Source organism: Branchiostoma lanceolatum, chromosome 7 (genome assembly GCF_035083965.1).
Source record: "Branchiostoma lanceolatum isolate klBraLanc5 chromosome 7, klBraLanc5.hap2, whole genome shotgun sequence".
In the NCBI taxonomy this organism is placed as follows: domain Eukaryota; kingdom Metazoa; phylum Chordata; class Leptocardii; order Amphioxiformes; family Branchiostomatidae; genus Branchiostoma; species Branchiostoma lanceolatum.
The window spans coordinates 3019461-3041729 of record NC_089728.1 but is presented as its reverse complement, the minus strand read 5'-3'; the positions used below and the strand labels follow the sequence as shown (position 1 = coordinate 3041729).

Here is a 22269-nt window from a genome sequence, read left to right as displayed (position 1 = left end):
GTCGGTGTGTATGTGGGAAATCTCAAGATGATTAGATTTTGGGCGAAGTGTTTTGCATAATTAACGAGAAAAGTGTAAAAATGTGTTAGATTGTATGCTCATACTATGCTTTCTGGTTGCGACGTGTGGGCTGTATTGTTTCAGGGGATATTGACACGGGTAAATGGGTGCAAAGTTGGTCATGAGGGGTCATGAGGCAGGCAGGAAACGTCAGTTACTGCTAGGGACAAATTGGCTATCAGCCAGCTGTAGGGCAGATACAAGAGATAGACTTGCCCATATAGGCAGTAATGCTTTAAAGCACTAAAACAAGGGCTCAGAAAAGGATTCACCTTAATTGCAAGCCCCCAAAATTCTTATGCACCAGAAAGCCACATCTGTCTACTTTAGAATCATGCAAAGAAAATAGACAGTTGACCAGCTCGTTCTCTCGTAACAGCTGACAGACGAAAACAATCGTCAACTTTGACCTACTCCCAGCCTGGAAGAGTCCACTCGGAGCATGTGAAACCAAACCACAAAGATATCTCCTTACACCAATTAAAAGACTGAAACATACAAATTTTGACCAAAGTTGGATATACACGGCCTTATATGAGTAAGAACAGTCATTAATGCAGTGCCACAGCATGGGAATACCGAGCATGTCTGTGTGTCTGTTAGTGAACACGATAAGTCGAGAATTCTTGGAAGGATTGTCTTGGTATTTGGTATGTTGGTAGGTCTCGATGAAACCTGAAAATGATTAGATTTTGGGCCCCCTATCGGCTTGTTACGGTACTGCAGCGGAACTTCCTGTTATGATATCTCGTGTTGTGGACATGCTATGGAACTGATTTTTGAGTGGTAGATAGCTCGTTGGGCAGAAAGTAAGTGGTATAGGTTTGGGCCCCCTAGCAACTTTTTTGGAACTGCAGGGGTAGGTTTTGCTTCAGACTTTGAAAGGGAATAACTCAAGAAGGGCTTGATGGAAGGTCATGATTTTTTGCATGTACATAGCTTGAGCGATGATGTACATGATTGGATACTTATTATGCAAATCAGTAACTAATTTGCATAATTAATGAGGAAAGTTTATACATTCATCAATTTCCATGATAGGACTCGCAAACATGTGACATATGTAACTGAGGAAGAGAGAAATATTAATAGATATCAGCTATGCAAATGAGAACCTCATTTACATAATTAATGAGAAAATGATATAACTCGAGATGGGCTTGATGGATGGTCATGATTTTTGGTATGTAGATAGCTTATGTGATGCTTTGTATGATTGGATGATAATTATGCAAATCAGATTATAATTAATGAGGCAGTTTTAAAAACCTGCTGTGTTCCATGATATGACTATTCAAATATGTGACATTTGTAACTGAGGAAGAGAGGAATGTCAATAGATAGAAATTATGCAAATGTAGGCCTAATTTGCATAATTCATGAGAAACTACTATCATTCCATACTAGTAAATAACGGCAATTTCATACTTGTTGCATTTAGAAGTTGTGTGAATGTGAACACCATTGAATCAAATTATGCTAATAAGGAGCTTATTTGCATTATTGATGAAAAATGTTAGCATAACCTTCTTTGTTAAGCTCATAATCATAACAAGGAGGTTTGGACAACTTATGTTATTTGGGTGAGGAGGATCAACTGGTATGATTTTTGATTGATGAAAAACACTCCTAATACGTCAGTCATAAAGGTCAAAATCATTTAGCGAAGGTATGAGGTCGTAGAACTCTTGTTGTAAATTAATCTATGACAATCACTACTACCGTAGTATATTTTGGGATTTTCATGTTCTGACTTTTGTTGGCTGCATACGTTGTTGTGGCATGTTATTAATTGATTAAGATATTACTACTTGTATATACATGTACAACGAATATAACGTTGGGTAACATAAATTCGGGATTTTTCCGATAATGGTTGACTGAAATCAATCTAGCAGAACAATAAACCATCCTTTTTTTCTATTATTCTGTCAGTATCATGTAGTATCTTTGCACTAATCATATATATGGTAGATTTTGTCTCTAGTCGTGCTGACACCATAATTTTTCAACTTGAAACTACCGTCCGCCGCACGAACAATGACGGTGTTGTTGGACAGGGGTGAACATTAATTCGGGAGAGAAGATTCGTCTTGAATATCTTACCGCTAATTACATTTTATACAGCAGCTATTCGTTCCATCCTTTGCTTGAGGAGAGTGCTATGGATATAGACGTGTCCAAGTAAAAAAATACACGAAAAAACGGCCGTACCGCACACATCATGCCTACGGGAACAACCCGTGTGTTGAGTCGGTAGCTATAGAACGTCAAAGTCGACATCCACCGTCATGGTAACGTGTACATTATTCATGGGAAGTTAGCCGGATGCCGTAGCATTGATAATACTACTATGTCCATGTATTCCTTGTTGTGTTAGGAGCAAACTTTGAGGAAAATATCGTCCTCAGTCCACAATCACACGCAACATTTAGACAAAAAAGTGTTCCTCACAAACCTCTGTCGTCTGCTTGACAACAGGATTGTGGGTAATGATATGGCGGCGGGAAAATACACGTGCCGTAGGTTGTAGCAACAAAGAGGGGTTTTGATGATTGATCACACTTAGAGTCCAATTGCAGGTCAGCAATTTTAAGAAAATAAGTTGTCTTGTAAATGATTTTGTTTAGCAGGAAGAGGATGTGACATTTGTCTTATAAACCAGCCGACAACGATGTAGTTTGATTCTCCCACGAAGCCCTCAGACTGTTCCAATAAGGGACGGAGAGTTTTTGTCCTCGTCGCCTTCTAATGCATGCTTATCGAAGCTTTTCAGACAGTGTTCTGAATACGTTAGTCTGTCAAGTTTGCGTTTCTAGCGGTATTACTGATGTTGCATCTAGCACATATCCCTAAATACCCCGTTTTCGAAAAATCCCGAATTTAAGTACCCCACGAATTTATGTTACCCAACGTTACATACCATAGATATATGAACAAATGATATCTGAAACTGTTATCATAGCAAAACAATAACATTTAAGATGATGTGCATGCTTACTTACTACTAAGAGAAGAAAGGATTAGAAATAAATATGGGACCTAATATCTTCATATTGTAAGTATTCATAATTATTCAAAACTATATTTATCTAGACTTGACTATTTATCCCTTTTATTTAGTACTGAATTGTATACTAGCATTGAATCGGGGATATTCAATTCAGTACTAAGTAATTAGTTTAAAGTTAAAATCCTCCCACACCATTATTGATGTATAGGGCGGTGCCCATCTCCGTTTCATAGCACTGTGGTGCAAACACTGTAGCAGGGGGCTAGTCCACTGGCAGTGAAGTGTGTTTAACTTCCATACTGTTTCAGAAGTATGTACCATTTTTATAAAGTCTTTGGTATGACTCAATGCGCCTCTTGTCCAGAGGTGTCCTACCTGGGGCTTGAACCCCAGTCCTTCTGGTCCAAGTAATCTGAACCAGATGTGGTGAGAGGCAGAAGGCGCAGACCACTACACCACAAATAATAGGGATAAATAATCAGGTCTTTCCATACATTCCGTTACATTAGCTTCAGGGACAACCAGCTGACTGCTTTTAATTTGTTTCTGTTGAAGTTCCTCTCAAAGCAAGTTACAGATGTACCAAGTGATGATGGTCCTCTCATTAGATCATGCAAATCAAGCCCTAATTTGCATTTCTAACATACGACTATGTTGGTCTTCATCAAAGTTACCTTTGTCAAAATCACGAAGTTTCATTAATCACTTCTTCACTTATTCTGTTTCAAAGTTTGCAACTGAAACACCCCCTGCAGTTCCAAAGAAAGCTGCTAGAGGGCCCAAACTCTTTGTCACTTCTTCCCAACCAAGAGAGCTAGCTATCTGTTAAATGCATGTAAGTTCGCGTGGTTTTTCGTATTTCGCGCTTTGGCGAAAATTGAGTGTTTGCGGTGGTTTTAAGTTTGCGGCAGCGCTATAGTCACACACTGCTTCAGTATTGGAACATAAACGTTCGCGATGGTGAACGGTCGCCGCGAAAACCACGAACATAACATTTCTGGCTTTTTGGCCGGCAATTACTATTTATCCAGGAACAAAAAGATCCTAAAACTGTCCCTGATATGTTGAAAATCACGAATCAGTGCTCCCTCCAAAATAAACACCGGCGCCGCCCAGAACACCTTCAAAGAAGGGAGGTCACGTTTTTGCTGTGCACGTGTGTAAAGTGCACGTGTGTAAACCCAGTAACACTCCGGACATGTGACGTAACTCCCCGACAAACATGGGATCATTCCATTGCAGAATGTGGATACGTGTTCTATTTAGAAATACTACTATACTTGACAAATTATCGTTTTAGAAAACCTGATTGATAGCATCGTTATCTTATCATTAAGAAATTGTAGCTCTTTTAGTTTAAAATGTGCTAATAGTGTCTTTTCTTGGCAAATGATGATTTAAGTCACCCTAATCTTAAATGGTTTATTCCGAAAAGGTCAACGTTCTTGCGTACGGTGATGCAATGCGATGAGGCAAGCATGGCGTGATTTTTACGGTCAGCAATTTGTATGATAATTTGTGTGTGACCCTAAAGCCTACAATCTTTTCACATCCAAAATAAGCTTGCGACAGTGCCATCGGATCGTCGATCAATGTAGGTATGTTACTTTTACAGCTTGTATAAATTACTACCTATCATAAAACGTTATAACGTTAAACGCGTTTACACTAACAGTATAATAGTACTCTGAGGTTTGAATCCGGGATCGGAAGGGTATCTATAGTTGTTGGAGCTGCACCGTCGTTTGGAAGAGACATGAAATGGAGGTCCCGTGTTTGAGGAGGTACCTCGAGCACGTTACAACAGCGCTGAGTAGAGTAGAGTAGAGTTCAGCCAGGTAGTTCACTATACTAAGCCAGGAGGTTCACTATAACCTCATTGCAGGTTACTAAGGAACTCCGGTTCCACTTTGGGTCCCTCTTCAGTTCGGGTTTGCGGAATCGATAGGGTGGGCTACTGGGGTTCAGAAGATCTAGAGGGGCCCAAACTGAAGAAGAAGCTCAGGTAACGGCTTCTGGGAATGATGTAACATAGGTTGTGGTTTCGATAGATGATATGATTTTATGAATAATGTAGATACTCCCTTTAGATTAATTTAATGATCTTTAATTTCAAACGGAGACTAAGACTTTGGAAACTCCACATTAAGACAACTAAAACTATACCTCCTTGGTATAGGGAATGAAACTTGAATTTATATATCAGTGTGGCAATTATAGGCTGCAAAAAATGTACAAATATTTGTAAGTAGTTTCATCTGGATTTAGTGCTTGAGGATACCTAGAGTTGGGTACACAGAATACAGTACTCTATTCACGCAGGTGAGGCAGTATTTACTGAATCCTGGTCCACCTATCTGATTGGTTAGTTTCAGGTACTTTTGAGGTTGACAAACTGCGAGTGTACATTTGTTTTTGAGGTCAGTTGGAGACGTTAAGTAAATATCGTTTTGGTCTATTTCCAGTGACAAAAGCCGTAAATTCTGTTTTAATTGTCATCAATCACTTGACGTAGATGACAGCTGGCTTTTTTCAGTCCTGCATTGCCAGTGAAGCATGTTGTGCATCTAGACAAATGGTGCGTTTTTTTCCCGCTAAAATTCTGTGATTTAGGTGTCAAGCCTCGGTGGGGTTGAAGAGCCCAACACACTTATTGATAAAAGTAAGGATAACTCAGTATACTTGGCAAATTTCTTGGGGACATAACACTAACAAGCTCCCAAGAGTCAAAGTACATTGTATCTTGTATCAATTACTAGGGACAGAAAAAGCATATCACAATAAAAATGCATGTTTTTGATGTACATGCAGCCACATTCTCATTGGTCAAACCGCTAATTGTCATGCTTATCATTAGTTGAACTGCTATGGAGGCTACCTTAGGCATTACATAGACAACAACCAGTAGATCGTTTGGGATATGACCCCATCATGTTTATGATGTTATACAACAGCCTGGCTACCAGTAGGTCATTTTGAGTTGAGGGACTGAGGTCATTCAAATTCAATGCATTTTGATTGGTTGGTTGGTTGCCAATGGTCAGGTGGGCGGGGCAAGCTGTTTAACCCGTTCAGCCTGGCGTGACTAGGCAAATTGTTGGTATCTTCCAAAATGGGTGTGGTATTGTTTTATACCACCAGAGAAAACAAATTGTAGCGGGCCATCAATTGGTGAGAGCTGCAGAAGCCTGTTTTTTTGGAAGATTTACTATAAAAACATCTTGTTTGGTGTAGAAAAAGTGCTACATGAGATGGTTGGAAAGCTATTTTTGTGCAAAGTTTAACTTGCCCCACCCATACACAAAGTGGTACCTCCAACGTCAAAGCTTGCAGCTGCAGTACTAGTGACAGGACCTGACATCTCGAGGCTTTGTCAAACTCATACTGACATTCCTCCCAGGCAAATTCTAACCACTGTCCGCTGGCTCTGAAAACACAAGGTATTTTTACTTTCTTTCTAAAACCCTTAGTCACAGAATTTGGGACCTTGTAGATTTTTTTAATCCAGGTGTTGCATGTAGGTGTGGTATCCTATATAATGTCCTTGGGTGCACATACTAGTCCCTCAGGCAGGACCCTGGCTTGTGCATTTTGAGTCAAGCTCGCAAATCTTCTCTAGTCTACGGTTAGTATGTGTTTCTTCTTTGACTTAAAACGGTATCTTACCTATTTCAGAGTTCAAACAATCCAAGCATGAAGAGTCTGCTAGAAAAGTTTCTTTTTCTTTAGATTTGAAGACTTTTCTTCCTGCGCTTTGAATTAATTTGGTGCAATATCTAAAAATTAAAGTATCTAAACAATGTGTACTTGGTCTTAGCAATTGTGAAAATAATGTCAATGAAATACATTGAGGATGTTCAGCATGTAAAAACCCTGTACAGTTGTAAGAGGAATGAGAAGAAACAAGGTAAAAGGGATAAACCTTGATATAAATAATTGATGTAAATCCGTCTCCTCAGCTCAGATCATACCGGTACCGGAATCACTGCGGGTCTATCTGTTTAGTTAACTTGTGCAGAAATTTTGAAAATAATCATATAAGCAGGATGTTTGTATGTACTTAACCTTCTGCAGTTTTGACAGTTTAGGGAAACCCTTTATAACACACATCAGGCAGGGGTAAAATTTGTTTCTTCCTTTCACAGCCAAGTCTTTGCTTCTTCTTTCAGTTAGGCATTGATGGATAGATGAATTGAAGGACAACCCAGAGAGATTTTAATTTTCAAATGCCTTTTGAGATCCCCATAGCTTTACCTTGGGCCAAGTCTTTTGTTGGGTAAAGGTAACCTGCTAGCCTGGTTTCAACCAAGCCCCGTGTCCGCTCGCCGCCTGCTAACGGCTATCCACCCACGGAGCTTGGTAGGAAGCGCCGGTAAGACGGGAGAACCCGCCTTTCTAAATATGGATAATTTATGCATCCGTCATCAGCCCGCCGTCCTGGCTGCCGTCGCCCGTAAGTACCTGATTTCCACGGTAACGGGGGCTCGACTAAATTCCTGCCCTACCATTGGTGTTACTATTTTCGATAACGGCTCACCCGCCTTAGAGAGAGCCGCGCACAAACTCCGCGGGGAGGGGAGAGAAACCCCGGACAGCTGGAGTTTGCGTTATACAGACTAGTAACCTGCCATTCCTTAAAGACCTTGTTCTACCTGTTCTGCGCTACAGGTGACAACTGTTGTGTGTCCAGATAAAAGATATGCAAATTCAGGAGGTGTGGCACAAAAGAAATTCAGGAGGTGTGGCACAAAAGAAATTCAGGAGGTGTGGCACAAAAGAACTACTAAGACAGTACTTAATTGGTTTCCTGGAACAGTTTTATCTATCTATGAAGGAAACTTTCACAACTGTGACCACCTCTCTATGATAAGCAAGTAAGCAAGCTCTATTATCTATGAACCTCCTGGCCAATGTGACCACATTTTGGTGGTCCCTTTGATAATTTTTCCTATTGACGAGCATCAAGAATCCTATCTATAGTGACCACCTGTCCATATAGACCAGATTTTATCAGTCCTCTTGAGTGGTCTTCTTGTTTCTTCCTTTCACAGCCAAGTCTTTGGGTCTTCTTTCAGTTTGGCATTGACGGTTAGATGAATTGAAGGACAACCCAGAGAGGTGTAATTTTCGGGTAAGGGGAAAATCCTGTATAGGTACCCGTACCCGTATACCTGTATAGGTATACCGGTATACCCCAATTGGGGCCCCAACAAGCCAGGAAACACGCTATGACGGCCGCCATATGGGGCACCCAGAACGGCTGTATTTTACGGTCTCCACATTGATATAAGACACAAACAGTTGACTATACTCGGTCAGAAAATAGCTGAACAATCATATTGTACTATCTTTTGATTTCTACGCTAATATGTCGCCTGTTACATTTTCAACTAAACCTGTTCTGAAAAGAAATAGAGAAAACACTCAAACTATCAACCTTTCCGCATTTCATTATCTTGAGATGCAATACTCATGATCTGTTCGGCTGGAGCTGCCAGTAAACCTGCGTAAAACCTACAGGAAACGCCGTTCTCGATGCACGGAAGGCCCGCCATGACACATGTGCGAACTAGCCGCTTTAATAGACGGAAAGTAACCACTTTATATATTGCGACATTCGGCGTGATTTGTCTGAAAATGCCGTGCTCGGTCTCTGTCTTTAGCGTGAGGCGTTTCCTGTAGGTTTTCCGTATTAAACCTTTTCAGAACGGGTTCAGTTGAAAGGTCTCCGAGATCGGTGCTCGCACGTTCTGACAGGAGCTCCGTACGAACTTCGCAAATTCCGTATATTCCAAAACTCCGTCCTTCATAGAAATCAAAAGATCGTAAAATATGATTGTTCAGCTATTTTCTGACCGAGTATAGTCAACTGTCTGTGTCTTATATCAATGTGGAGACCGTAAAAAAACAGTCATTCTGGGTGCCCCATATGGCGGCCGTCATAGCGTGTTTCCTGGCTTGTTGGGGCCCCAAATGGGGTATACCGGTATACCTATACGGGGACCTATACGGGTACGGGTACCTATACAGGGTTTTCCCCTTACCTGTAATTTTCAAATGCCTTTGAGATCCCCATAGCTTTACCTTGGGCCAAGCCTTTTTTGTTGGGTAAAGGTATTAAACCTTCCAATCCTTATGATTAAAGACCTTGTTCTACCTGTTCTACACTACAGGTGACAGTTGTTGTCTGTCAAGATAAAAGATATGCAAATTCAGGGGGTGTGGCACAAGAGAAAAGCTTTACAGTCATCTAGTCAGTCTTTTCAAATCTGTACAGGGACCACCACTACTTAAGAACCACCTGGCCAATGTGAGGTGTGTCCACTTTTTAGTGGTGACTCCCTTAGATGATTTTCACACAAGCATTTCTATGGTGACCACCTCAGTCCCCATAGACAAGATTTTAGCGGTACCGAGCTAAGTACAGTAGTTTTTTTGGGCAGTTCTGACTGTAAGTGAGAAGGAAGCACAGTAGTACGTTGTATTCTTGAATGTTTCTGGTTTACACTTAAGGTTTGTTTAAGTTTATGAAATCTTGTTTTCAGTGTTGATACCTGACACAATAGTTGAATACTTTACTGTTAACGTTGTTACAAGCTGGATAGATGTAGTTGTTGGAACAGGTTGTTGTGTTGATAAACAGAGTTGTCTGCTAGATCCCTAGTGGCTAATTTGTCATTTTAATGTGTTGTGACCTGACGTGTCATGTTGTGCAGGTGTGTTCTTCCTCTCAGTGGGTGTTATTTTAGCCTCCTTGTAGCAGTCTCCTGTTATGCAGGAATGCCCTACTAGTAGTCTGTTAGAAAACTGACCGACAGTAGTAGGAATTACTGTAAAAAAATTGCAGAAATGTTTGCGGTGTTTTTTTGCAGACTGCGTCATAGTTGCTGTTGTGTCATATTTGTGTGTTATGATAATTGTGTAAGATCAACGTAATTCAGAAGTTCATATTTTTGTATGAACTATATGTACTTCTACGATGTTGATTTAATCAAATAAAGATTTGCTTTGAAGATTTGATTTTGTGGTGTCCGTTTCACCGCAAACTTAAAGCCACTGCAAACATTTTTGTTCAATAGATGACGCAAACTTAAAACCATCGTGAAGACTCCATTTTTGGCCTTTAGCGCAAAATAAAGACCATGCAAACTTAAATGCATTTACACTACTCTGAGCCTTGCAATGCATAATGGTGTACAGTCAAACCTCAGGAGTCAGCCACCACTCAAGGGACTCAGGAAAAAGAGTTGCTCAGGACAGTTGTAAATACATTGGCCTACATAAGTAGATATATGAACAGGGCATGATAATATCATATTGAATATCTCTGTCTTGGTATGTCACTATGTGGTAATATTGTGTCGGACTTACTTGAAATAATTTATAACAATTTTTGTCAATACGACTTGTGAGGTCCTGCTATATGGATCAATCAAGAGGTGTTATGGAAACCAGATTCCAGGATAACATCCTTGTTTACTGTTGTAGATTATCCGGACTTACTCAAAATAATTTATATCAATTTTTGTCAATGTGACTTGTGATGTCCTGCGATATGGATCAATCAAGAGGTGTTATGGAAACCAGATTCCAGGATAACATCCTTGTTTACTGTTGTAGATTATCCAGTTTGTTGTGCCACATTCGTTTATCTAAGCATAACTAAGCTGTTACTGGTCATGGCAACAAATTTCAGAGCTTAGGCCACACCAATTTAATTTCTTGGTTAACGGATTTTTATCTTTAATTTTAGCACACAAAAAAATCATGAAAACAGAAGGCTGGGGTGAAAACTTGCACCTGACCCTGTTCACTCCCAGTGATACTGTGTGCACCAAAGTACAAACTTTCCTCTGTGATTCTGTTTTCATGTTGTTTTTCCAATCTAGCATTTTTTTACTTTAATAAATTTTTTTATTCCGTTAACCAAGAAAATAAATTGGTGTGGCCTTAGCTTTCTTTCTTATGTGTATGACATCTTTCAACTTAATAGGCCCAGATCCGATCAGTTGAACTGAATTTACAAATCTTTCATCACAGATTTGGGGTTGGGATTTTCAAACACATTCTTGCAGTGTACCGCATCTCCCAGAGTGCTTCAAATGATGTTTGTATTAAGGAATCCGCCTTGGCAAATAGAGACCTTTGAATGTAGTCAATTATTTACAGCTTTGGTCTTTGTTACTCTGTGACGAACCCTTGATAACCTGCAAAGCTAATGATCCATGGTTTTATTTACTCTCTTCAGGCCTTGAAATACTGGGGGCATATACTGTATGCAATATGTCAGACCGCTATGGTGTTAAGTATTGAATTGTTTACTGTGGGTGCATCAGTGCACCCAGATATTTGTGATGGGTTACATATGTAAAGGTACTATTTGTACACTGGTATTTAATCAAGTGTCAGGTGAGTTGAGTTTATCAATAATTTTCAAACCTCAAGTCTGTTTTGGAAGGTTTTGCTGACATTGTACTTTTGTTGCGCACCAAAATTCTTTCTCTGCACCTAAATTTTTTAGGTTAGGAGCACCTGGCTGTGTGCACCTATTCCCCAAAATGAATTTCAAGCCCTGTTTTATTTGCCCTCTCCTTGTACAGAAGTCCGCTGATTGGCCATTGTGTGGGCGGATGTGTGCCTGATCCGTGGAATGTGACAGGTGACAGGGACACGGTCCATCCCACAGTCTTCCTTACGTCGTTGTCACCTGCAGTCTTCAGACATGAAGGAGAGAATGGAGGATATCCAGGACTTGCCGGGGAGTCAGGGGACCTGTACCGGCGTCCTTCACACCGATGTCGTCGTCATAGGTACGGTTGTCATTTCTTATACTGTAAATGCAGAAATGTTTGCGGTGGTTTTATGTTCGCGGTTTTCGGGGCGAGCTCTTCACTCAGACTCTTAAAACCACCGCAAATTTTTTGTCTACTATTGTCTCAAATGCAAACTTAAAACCACTGCTAACACTCCATTTCCTCCCTACGGCGAAATTAAAACCACGCAAACTTGTATGCATTTACAGTAGTCAAATCTGTACTAGTGACCACCTGGCCTTTGATATACTGAGGCCCAATTTACACACAAGTTTTCGGAGTTGACTCGGGGCTGTGTGTGAGGAGCTTTCGGCTGCTCAAGTGGAATTAAAACACTAATTTAGTGGCCTTGTTTTCTTCTTGCACACTCCAAGTTGACTCAAAACGTACGTGTAAACCCAGTCAGTCATACATGTTACAAGTGTCAACTCAAAACAAAAGATTAGCAGCTTGCGGGCTGCCATCAAGCCTCCACATTCTGTATGTGCAAGCATTTCTAACCCTTGTGTGACAGGGAACAACAAATGACAGGAAAGTGAGTCTGAGTACATACAGTCAAACCTGTACAAGTGACCACCTCTACATAAGGACCACCTGGCCAATGATATACAGTCAAACCTGTAATGTTACAAGTGACCACCTCTAGATAAGGACCTCCTGGCCATTGACATAAAGTCAAACCTGTAATGTTACAAGTGACCACCTCTATATAAGGACCACCTGGCCAATGATATACAGTCAAACCTATATAGAACTAGAAGTGAAGAATTTAGATTACAGTACTTAGTAGAGTATTTTCCCCAACTGCTTTTTCAGTGACTGAGACACTGATCTTGAAAAGTTCTCGAATACGGTTGGGATACGATTGACAAAAGCTGCAGCGTACAAGGTATCCTGAAGACCTCTCGGGTTACATAAGAGCAAAGAGGTACAAAGAGCAGATGACATCCGTTCACCTTTGCCCCAGTTTATAAGCACAGTCACTGCAAATATGGTTGCAAAAGGAAAGGAAAGGAAAGGAATCTCGAACCAGTTTAGCTCAAATGAACTCAATGAACAGATGAGCTACTCTTCCACTGGCCGTGACAGAGGAGACAGACGCCATGTACAGTATTTACAGGTTCATTGTACCGGGGAAATTCCCCTAGCTCTTTTCGACAAGCACAATGAATAGTGGACCACGGCTTAACGTCCCGTCCTAAGGACTGCGATCTTTAACGGTAGCGTGCATGTCGGGTGAGCGACACAGCCGGGATCGAACCCGGGGCTTCTAGTTCCAGAGGCAAGATCGCTAACCACTGGACTACGCACGCTTTCATAGACTATTGGCAGGGACTAATACCAGGGACTGTACTGTACATAAAGCTCCTGCACTCAAACAACAGGAGCTAATTGGCTCGTTTGCATACAGTCTTGTCTTGACTTCGTCTCCTATTGAATCATCCTAAAATTATTGTCTTCACCTCGTTAACATAACGATTCAGAGTTCTCGTATAAAACCTGGTTCTCCAGTTCTTGTTTTTAGTCACTGACGAAAGACAGCGGAAACGTCTGACTGTTTCAAAATTGAAAATTTGTGTGAGGACGTTGTGTGATGTTTCTTAAAATCCCGCAATTGCAGGATCAAAAAACATTTGGTCATCTCTTTACATTAACCCGGTAATTCGATTATACGAAAGAGATTGAAGCATTTTCAGGTTGCTGGGTGATCTGGTATATTCTTCATAACCCTTTTAAAGCCATGAGTGCAAGACAAACCAAGGCAGAAAATTCCCAATTATCTAAATTTACTTGCAGGCAAAAACAATTTGTATAAAAATTATCTTCAGACACCTGCAAACTGCAATTTGGATCAAACGTAGATGAAAATTGCATTATGATTGGTGATTTACGGAGAGATTTCATTCCACGAACTCTATCTTGTTAATTAGTCCCTGCCAATAGTCTATGAAAACTGTAATCTCATGAATCTGACTTCCTTTAAGAGACTCTTGAAGTAAGAGATATGACCAAAACGAACAGACACGGACCACGAAGCAGCTTTGACGCTGTATGTTTTGTACCATGTACATTTTGTATATGTATGTTGATAGAGTTATCAGGACTTAAATGATGTAATTTGTTTGTATCTCTGTTATACTTTGTCTGACCCCTACCTCTTCCCTCATGACCTCAAAGAAAGGCGGCCTTGTATTGTCTTGTTGCAATTTTTTTGGTTATTTTTGTTTAATAAAGTGAAGAAAAAGCGGGCCTGCTGGCTGATTTAAGCTTCTCATGAATACCTGAGACAAAGGTTCAGCCAAACAAACAAAGCAAGGACTCCCTTAGAGAAACCACTTATCCAACCGTAAACAGAATACGCCCACCTGCTGCAAAAAAAATGTAACCCACTAGAACTCTCCAAATATCACTAACCCCCATCAGGGATTCAACAGCTAAACATGTTTTGTTGTGGTTCCAATATTTGTATTTCTGGTAAAGTTGGCTTCTAAAGGATTCTGCTCCAAATATTTACATTGCAGGTCACTCTGTTAAAACATGAACTGTCATCCTCCTTTCTTAAATATTTGTAATCTTTTAAGGGACGCAGTCCCTAACATTTAAAACTAAAAATGCGGGCACCTTTAATACCATTCGAAATGTCAATTTTAGATATTGAAAACTATTGTCTGTGTATATAGATTATAGAGAACATGAGTGGCATTAGTGGTTCACAGCTATTTTCCGATACATTTATACTGTCTTTAAGTTTAACCGCAAATTTTTTATGGAATTTTCCATTTTTAAGAAGGTGGGAAAGTAAAGTGGGACAAAATGCTGTTCTCAAAGCAGAGGTTTCAGTCGGGGGGCTTGGATTGTGGCTGAGATTTTTAACGTCTGCCTCCCTTCACAAGGGAAGTAGAAGAAAGGCAGACATTAAAAATCCCGGCCACTCCTAGTTGCATGGAGAATATTGTACCGTCTTAGTTAAACCACAAATTTTCTACCGAATTTTCCATTCTTTGGAAGACGGGAAAGTGGTCTTGTACCGTTGACTTACTTGACTTATGTCGAGTGCCAGTCCTCCTCCGCCACTCGAACCACTCTGCCAGCCCAGAAACGACTGTCTTCCATTGCCCTCGCCAGTGACTCAGGTGGTAGGCCTGTGTCCTTCTGTAGTACATCCATGTAGGTGAGAGGCTGCCTTCCTGGCTTTCTCTTCCTGTGCAGGGGTACCCAGAGTACCAGGCTGGACGCCACTTCCTTGCTGTTCCTGAAGCAGTGTACCATAATTCACATTGTTTTAAGAAGGTTTTCTCGACTGTTTTACAGGAAATGGCCCCTCGGGTATCTGCTTGTCCTATCTGTTGTCTGGGAACTGGCCTTACGCGAACAACCACCCCCATCCCAACCCCATCCTGGACATCAAGCTGCGGGAGAATCCAGAACGATCCATACTTCAGCAGGTAGTTTGAAATTTGCACTTTCAACTCTTCCGATGTCTGAAGTTCTTTACAGTCTGCCTATACAGTGGATATGAACATGGTAAGCAAACACTACAGGACTTATCGAAAAAATGCATTCAAAATGTTGCATGATACAAGAATATTAGTTAATTAAACTTCAGGTAGACTACTCTATTCTAAAGGTTATGTAGTGTAGAATTTTGGTGCCAAAACTAATAATTCTAAATTCAAATGAATTTCCCTTCAGATTGATATTTGCATTTTGCATTTTTTCAGCATTGTTAAACGATGTAATCGCAACTCAGCCACATGAATCAGGATGTGTTAACTATTTTGTGGTAACTAGTTTTCTGTTAACTAGAATTGACATGAAATTTTTCAATTTTGAACATTAATTTTTACAATTGTAAGTAAAATGTATTTCATCTGCAAGGCTTTCAGCTTAACGAGAACACAGCATTCATTCATTTGTTCGTTTACTCATTCATTCATTCATTCATTCATCAGGACCTGCAGTACCTGTCAGAGGGGCTAGAGGGCAGGTCTAACAACCCGGTTGCCCTGCTGATGGACACCCTGTGCCACCCCAACGCGGACCTGGGGATGGACGAGCCCTCCTGTCTGCAGTGGAACCGCCATCCGGCGCGGAACATTCCACACGTGGTGCTGGGGAAGGGGCCGCCGGGAGGAGCTTGGCATGTAAGTGTTGTGCAGTACCTCACTAGGACTTACCTTCATTACTGTGTATGCGGTTGTGTTTCCCTATAAAAATGATAATAATAATAATAATGGTTTATTGGTCAGAAATTACCCATGCAATGGCAGCCATTGCTGAATAGCTGCAGGGTTTACAATCATATAATACACAACAGATACATATTTGCTCCACACTTGCACTTTGTGGAGTCAGGTACCCATTCACACCTGGGTGGAGTGAGGAAAGTCGTGTAAAGTGCATTTCCCATGGGCACAACATTGGGGCATATCGGGGTTTTGACCCTGGGATCTATCGGTACTGAGCGAAACACTCTACTGATTGCGCCACACGATGCCACACAATTCATTTTGAAACTACATTTTGAAGCCCCCATATTCGCCTCTTAAGTTTGTAACAGTCGAATATGGGAGCCGTGGGAAACCAACTAAGATAGCTAGACAACTCTGGATCTGCGACATACATTCTGCTCTAAGGATGTCCATGTATTGTTTTGTTTTAACAGAACATGGATGGATCCATGCTCACAGTCAGTCTGGGAAACTGGATGGAGCTGCCCCAGATGGACTTCAGACAGTGGGCCCAGCATCACAGAAGGTTAGCTCTCTCACTCTTTCTCATGTGTACACAAAAATTGATAGCGCAACATGATTTACCAATGGACATTTGAAAACTTGCTCGAGTTCATCTTTAAGAATGATACTAGCATAGTAATTTGGGACAGTCTCAGCCAACCACGGAACATTTGACTCATAGTGCCAAATGATAATGGAATTTGTTATGAAATGAATAGCAGGATAAAGTTTCAAAACTTTATCCAGTTGCTTGAGTAATTATTTTTGGAATAGCAGGATATGATCGCACCTTAACGCCAATAAAAAGGGAAGGTGCTACTTTAACATGTAGGGAATGTTGGTTAAAATAACATAGCATAACATTACTGGTTTGGGCAACTTGTGCAAAGAGTGGTGTTTCAGGTGCAGGGCATCATTTCCAAAGGTTAAGAGAAAGCGTATCTTATACAGAAGGAATCCATGGCCGCAAAAAATACTGCAAACAATAGCTGTAATATGTTAAGGTATGAGGATTGGCTGTTTTAGTTTTTTGAGAAAGTTGCTTTCTTCATGTAATACATTTGTACTGGTATATGACATATCCACAAACCCCTTAAGAGCCACAAATCCTCCTACCTTCACAATGTATAATTTTAGTGTGTTTGACTCATCTTAGCGAGTTTGAATGACACTTTTTGCTACCACAGTGAGAGGAAGAGGACTTGCATGCGATGTGGCCAAGCACACTGCTTTAGCTTGCCAAGGTAACCGGCCAAATTCTGGTTCGGCTGTCCTCCGGTTGTTCTTTTGACCTTCTCAAAGCTCTCACTGACTCACTGCTGGAACCCGTTTCCTCTTCTACTGACTGTTTATACCCCCCTCCCCATTACAGTCTTCAGGTCCTATGGGAACCCTGTTTCCTCTTCTTCAACTGTTAAAATGTTACTCTTAGTTAAATATGTAAATTATTGTGCTAACATTGGTGAATAGAGTATAAGCAGCAACACCTGTGCTGCATTGCTATGTGAACCAGTCAGAATTGCCTTGAAGAAGGTGACAGATGGTCACCGGACCATCGGTGGAATAAATCTCTTGGTTGTGTAAAAAGAGTATTTTTTATTCTGTGTTAACATTGGTTGCCTCAATTTTGGTCACTGTACAGTTGCTTACCGATCGCCATCTAGTAGAAAGGAAGTCTAACTCATTTTTGTCTCTCTCCCCTCCAGATCTCCGCATGGTGGCGTGAACTGTGCCCGACAGGACAGGGCGTACATGTCCGATGTGGCGCAGTACTACAGGTACGTGCGTAGTCCAGTGTTTTTTTTAAATCTTTAGGATATGGCTAGTCCACTGTGTTCTGCTGCTGTAGTGGTCTGAACACCCTGCAGCTGCAATCAGTCTTTCTTCAAATCTCTCCACTTTGTTCGGTACGTGCGTGGTCCAGTGGTTAACGGCCCTGCCTCTGGAACTAGTAGCCGTGAGTTCAACGCTGGCTGTGTCGCTCACCCGACATGTATGTTTGTTTTTTCTTTCAGTAAATTTCCCCCACATTTTATTTCAATAACAAAACCTCAAAATTTCAATAACAAAACTAAAATACGTATTATAAAACACAAAACATACAGTGACATGCATCCTTCTGGAAAGAGTTGCAGTCCTTAGGACATGGTCCACTGTAAATTGTACTTGTTAGTACATTGTTAGGGGAATTTCCCTGTTACAATAAACCTGTAAATACTGTACATAGCGTCGGTCTTCCTGTCACGACCAGTAGAAGATTAGCTCTTCAGTGAGCTAAACTGGTTCCAGACCACTTTTTGAACACCATGCATGCAGGCGATGTCCGTGGTGCTGAAAGCTAGGCTACAATAAATGAGTGAATGAAGACCTTTATTGTACATGTTTGCCCCACTGGTGGGCTAAGCACAGGTCACATGTTAACAAATATATACATGCATATTACTGCATATAAACATCTAGCATACTCTAGTACTTTCGCCTTCCTCTCGCTTCTTGGTAATTGTATAAATGTAGGAGGCTGTGTGATTAGTTAGAGTTGGTCTATCGAAGGCTGTAAGAAATATAAATTTCTCTCTACTATTCGGGTATCTGAAGTAGGGGAATTTACTTAACACATAACTGAAAAGGATGAACCTGTAAAAACTGTAAATGAACCTGTAAAAACTGTACATAGCATCTGTCTTCTCTGTCACAACCACTGGAAGAATAGCTGTTTGTTGAGCTCAACTAGATCGATATCACTCTCACTTTCTGTCACTTTCACTACAGCGACTACGTCAAACACATGGGTCTGGAGAAGAACTTCCTGGTGGGCTCGACTGTGACATCTGTCCGACGGCTGGTGGTGGACTGCGCCTTCATCAACCAGGAGAGTGGGGAACAGGAGGCGTCTTGCCAGGTATAGGCTCTCAGTTCTAGGGAAAAAATGTTATGTTTCCGGTTACCCGCAGCCTGGATTTCCAGCCATTTTAGCTTTGGTGTGCTCTCTTATGTGACGTCACCGTGGTGTAACGGTTAGAGCGTTGAACTCGGAATCAATCGGTCCCGAGTTCGATGCTCACCATGCCCCGACGTTGTGCCCTTGGGAAAGGCACTTTACACTACCTTCCCGGACGGTGGAATGACGCCCACCGAGCCTATTCGGCGGATCTGTCAAACTGTGTGCCAAAAAACACACTGCGGATTTGGTTGCCTATGTGCCAACATCTAGCACATTTTCCACTGAGAACTGTTACATTTTTTTTTTTTTGGTGCTCTCTTATTCGTTTCCCGCTCAAAACAAAAAGCGACCGAATGGCTGGCATCCAGGCTAGGTTACCCGACCTGGCCTTTTTCTTGGGTAAACCGCTAGCAAGCGACATAAGATTTTAATGATAAAACATTGTACTACTGTAGAATTATTTTTTCCAACATGTTCTCCTTATTTCTATTGCTACGGAAAATTGTCCAGCCTTGTACAATGAATACCTGTATCATTAGAATGATGTCCTGATGCATTTTAGTTTTACATATACATCATGCCTCTAGCCCTGTTGTTGTATATCTGTGTAGCAATGTCTGTTATCATATCTGAGTAAGGCATAGATGGCTTCGTAGAAAGAAATCGAACTGGTTTGGCTCTTCGTTTATAATAAGTGATATTGATACTAAGATCCCCAAATACCCAAGCCCGATTCATTACACAGTATTTGTTCGGATCGCTTCAGCTGACCAACATGACACTTTATATTTGTGCTTGTACAATGAAAACCTGTATAATTAGAATGATGCTTAAAACACCAGTGTCCTTATGCATTTTAGTTTTACATTGAAGTTTGTTTGGATCGCTTGAGCTGCCCAACTTGACACTCATGTTTTGTCCATTACTGTAGCTCCATCGGCCGGAGTGCTGTCGGATGAACATGTGGGAGGTCCGAGGCGTCCTGCAGGTCGGTGACCTCGAGCAGCCGTTCTGTTACCACGCCCCCCACGTCGTCATGGCGACCGGAACCACCGACATCCCCAACAGGCTTGACCTGAAGGGAGACGTCGACAACGGAGTCATTGTGCACGACCTCAGAGAGATCGAAAAGGCGATCGCGAACAGAGAACTTGACGAACACTCCGACCCGGTGATGGTCGTCGGGGCGGGGCTGACCGCGGCGGACGCCATCTTGTGCCTGCGGTCGTGCAAGATCCCCGTCGTCCACGTGTTCCGAAAGGACGTCAAGGACCAGGGCCTGATCTTCAAGACTCTCCCTGACGGCTTTTACCCGGAGTACCACAAGGTATACCAGATGATGAAGAGCAAGGAAGGGTACCCCGGGTACAAGAGCTATCCCCGACACGACATCGTCGAGATGAGGGCAGGAAGGAAGTGCGTCCTCAAGGGGCCGACGAGGAAGTGTCTCGGAATGATCATGGAAGGTTCCGAGAAGGTGGTCCATGTCTCGAAAATCCTCGTCCTCATCGGTGCGCGGCCAAGTTTGTCCTTCTTAGGCAACAACGGAACAGAACTGGCTGTAGACAGCACCAAACAGGTGTCTTCTAAAAAGAATCCTATAGACGTGGACCCCTTCACATTCGAGAGTGCTAAGGCACGGGGTCTGTACGCTGTAGGGCCTCTTGTTGGAGATAACTTTGTCAGGTTTGTCAAGGGAGGACCGTTGGGAATTGCAAGTCATCTGGTGAAAACAATGATGGACACTGACTTTACCACCATGCTATAAGATGGCGTCTTCCCTACAAGGTAGTGCCCCCTGAAGGATTAAAGATTCCTTTGGGAAGGTTCCATGTATATATATACTAGTATATATTGGCTCATTTCTTCTCCTCAATTAGACTACTAGTACTGTAAGTGTTGAAACTTTTGTGGTGGTATTTTCGCTGTTTACTTGACCTTTCCACCACAAATTCTTGACACTGCGTTTTCAATGCATTACTAGTGATACTACTGTACAACAAAAATGATGATATCAACAGCAAAGTCAAAATGCAGCAAAACCCTCATTTTCACTCTGTGAAATAGAACCACTGCGAAAGTAAATGAATGTACAGTATTTTCAGATTTATTTCCAAAGCTAGAATCTCTTGCAATTGCAATAGTTTAAACGGAAAAACTTACAAACGTTTGCTTAACGTATATTTCTCAGGATCGGGTCATGGTAATGAAAAATGCAAGCAAGGACTTAAGTTGGTCCGCTGGGCCCATATCTTAACCACAACCACGCTTTCAGACGTTGCCTTCGCTTTTTGATGTTGTGTAACTGTTTCTAATAGCAACTGGCCACACGGTGAGTACGTGAATGTTGTATATATATTTTGTGCGGTGGAACATTAGGTTGTTGTCTTTAAGTTTGTTTCTATTGTCAAGTTTCCTATTTTGTTCTGGTCCTCTGTGAAGACCAGACTGTCTGATAAACTGTTAAGATGTTGTGTTTGTGGCTTTTGATTTCATCATCAGGATTGTATAGGAAGGACAGACTGGTGCGAGCCAGTGAAAACATGAAAACAGAATCTCAGAGGAAAGTTTGTACTTTGGTGCACACAGTTTCAGGGAGTGAACAGGGTCAGGTGCAAGTTTTCACCCCAGCCTTCTGTTTTCATGATGTCCTTGTGCTAAAATTTTATTTAAAAAAATCTGTTAACCAAGAAATTAAATCGGTGTGGCCTAAGATAAAAATCAATGGGATGCAAGATGTCAATAATTTATAAATAATGTGTAAATATTAAAATCCCTTTTTCCCAGTGGGGACAATCCATACAAAATTAACCTTCAGCCTAAGGTAGCTGTTTGGCACCAGATACATGTGTATGTACCAATATTGGTTTAATATGGGGTTGGGCAGCAGGGAGAAGGTTAAGATATGATGAATCATGGAAGCTATTTGTTGGACTACATGTATGTAAAAACTGACCACTGGACTGTAAAAAAGAATAGACCCCTTTCCAAATACCGCGGCCATTTTGAATCCAGGGCGCGCGCACGTGATTCGAGCGCGGGAAAAGTGAAGACCCGGTAAGTCCACACGCCAGCGGTAAGGCGTCCCCAATAGAAACCAGCGTTGAGTCATCTTCGGCGGCGAGATGTTCTCCTCCTCGGTGAAATCCATCGATATATTTGCATGGCACAAGTAGATGATATTGTTGTGGACACTTGGACTAGATA

General features: G+C 41.5%; 1 protein-coding gene across 7 annotated transcripts; it reads left to right on the top strand.

Moving 5' to 3' along the window:
• Positions 1 to 4528: 4528 nt before the first annotated feature.
• Positions 4529 to 21730, top strand: LOC136438561 (oxidative stress-induced growth inhibitor 1-like). 7 transcript variants are annotated; one of them, XM_066433402.1, is made up of 9 exons: positions 4529 to 4667; positions 11674 to 11883; positions 15199 to 15332; positions 15840 to 16031; positions 16553 to 16644; positions 17309 to 17365; positions 17828 to 17899; positions 18891 to 19020; positions 19994 to 21730. In XM_066433402.1, the coding sequence occupies exons 2-9, from the start codon at positions 11796 to 11798 to the stop codon at positions 20828 to 20830; spliced, it is 1602 nt and encodes a 533-aa protein (XP_066289499.1). In that variant the 5' UTR covers positions 4529 to 4667; positions 11674 to 11795; the 3' UTR covers positions 20831 to 21730. The 7 variants fall into 7 exon arrangements, with proteins under 7 accessions (XP_066289499.1, XP_066289497.1, XP_066289496.1 ...); XM_066433400.1 differs by having other exon boundaries at positions 4529 to 4671; XM_066433399.1 differs by lacking the exon at positions 4529 to 4667 and adding an exon at positions 6289 to 6513.
• Positions 21731 to 22269: the final 539 nt, after the last annotated feature.

Bases quoted from the DNA above. Each gene is read 5' to 3' on its own strand.
- LOC136438561 (XM_066433402.1), top strand. From the start codon at position 11,796: ATGAAGGAGAGAATGGAGGATATCCAGGACTTGCCGGGGAGTCAGGGG. The intron at 17,366-17,827 runs GTAACCGGCCAA...TCTCCCCTCCAG, and splicing joins CACTGCTTTAGCTTGCCAAG to ATCTCCGCATGGTGGCGTGA. The intron at 19,021-19,993 runs GTATAGGCTCTC...CCATTACTGTAG, and splicing joins AACAGGAGGCGTCTTGCCAG to CTCCATCGGCCGGAGTGCTG.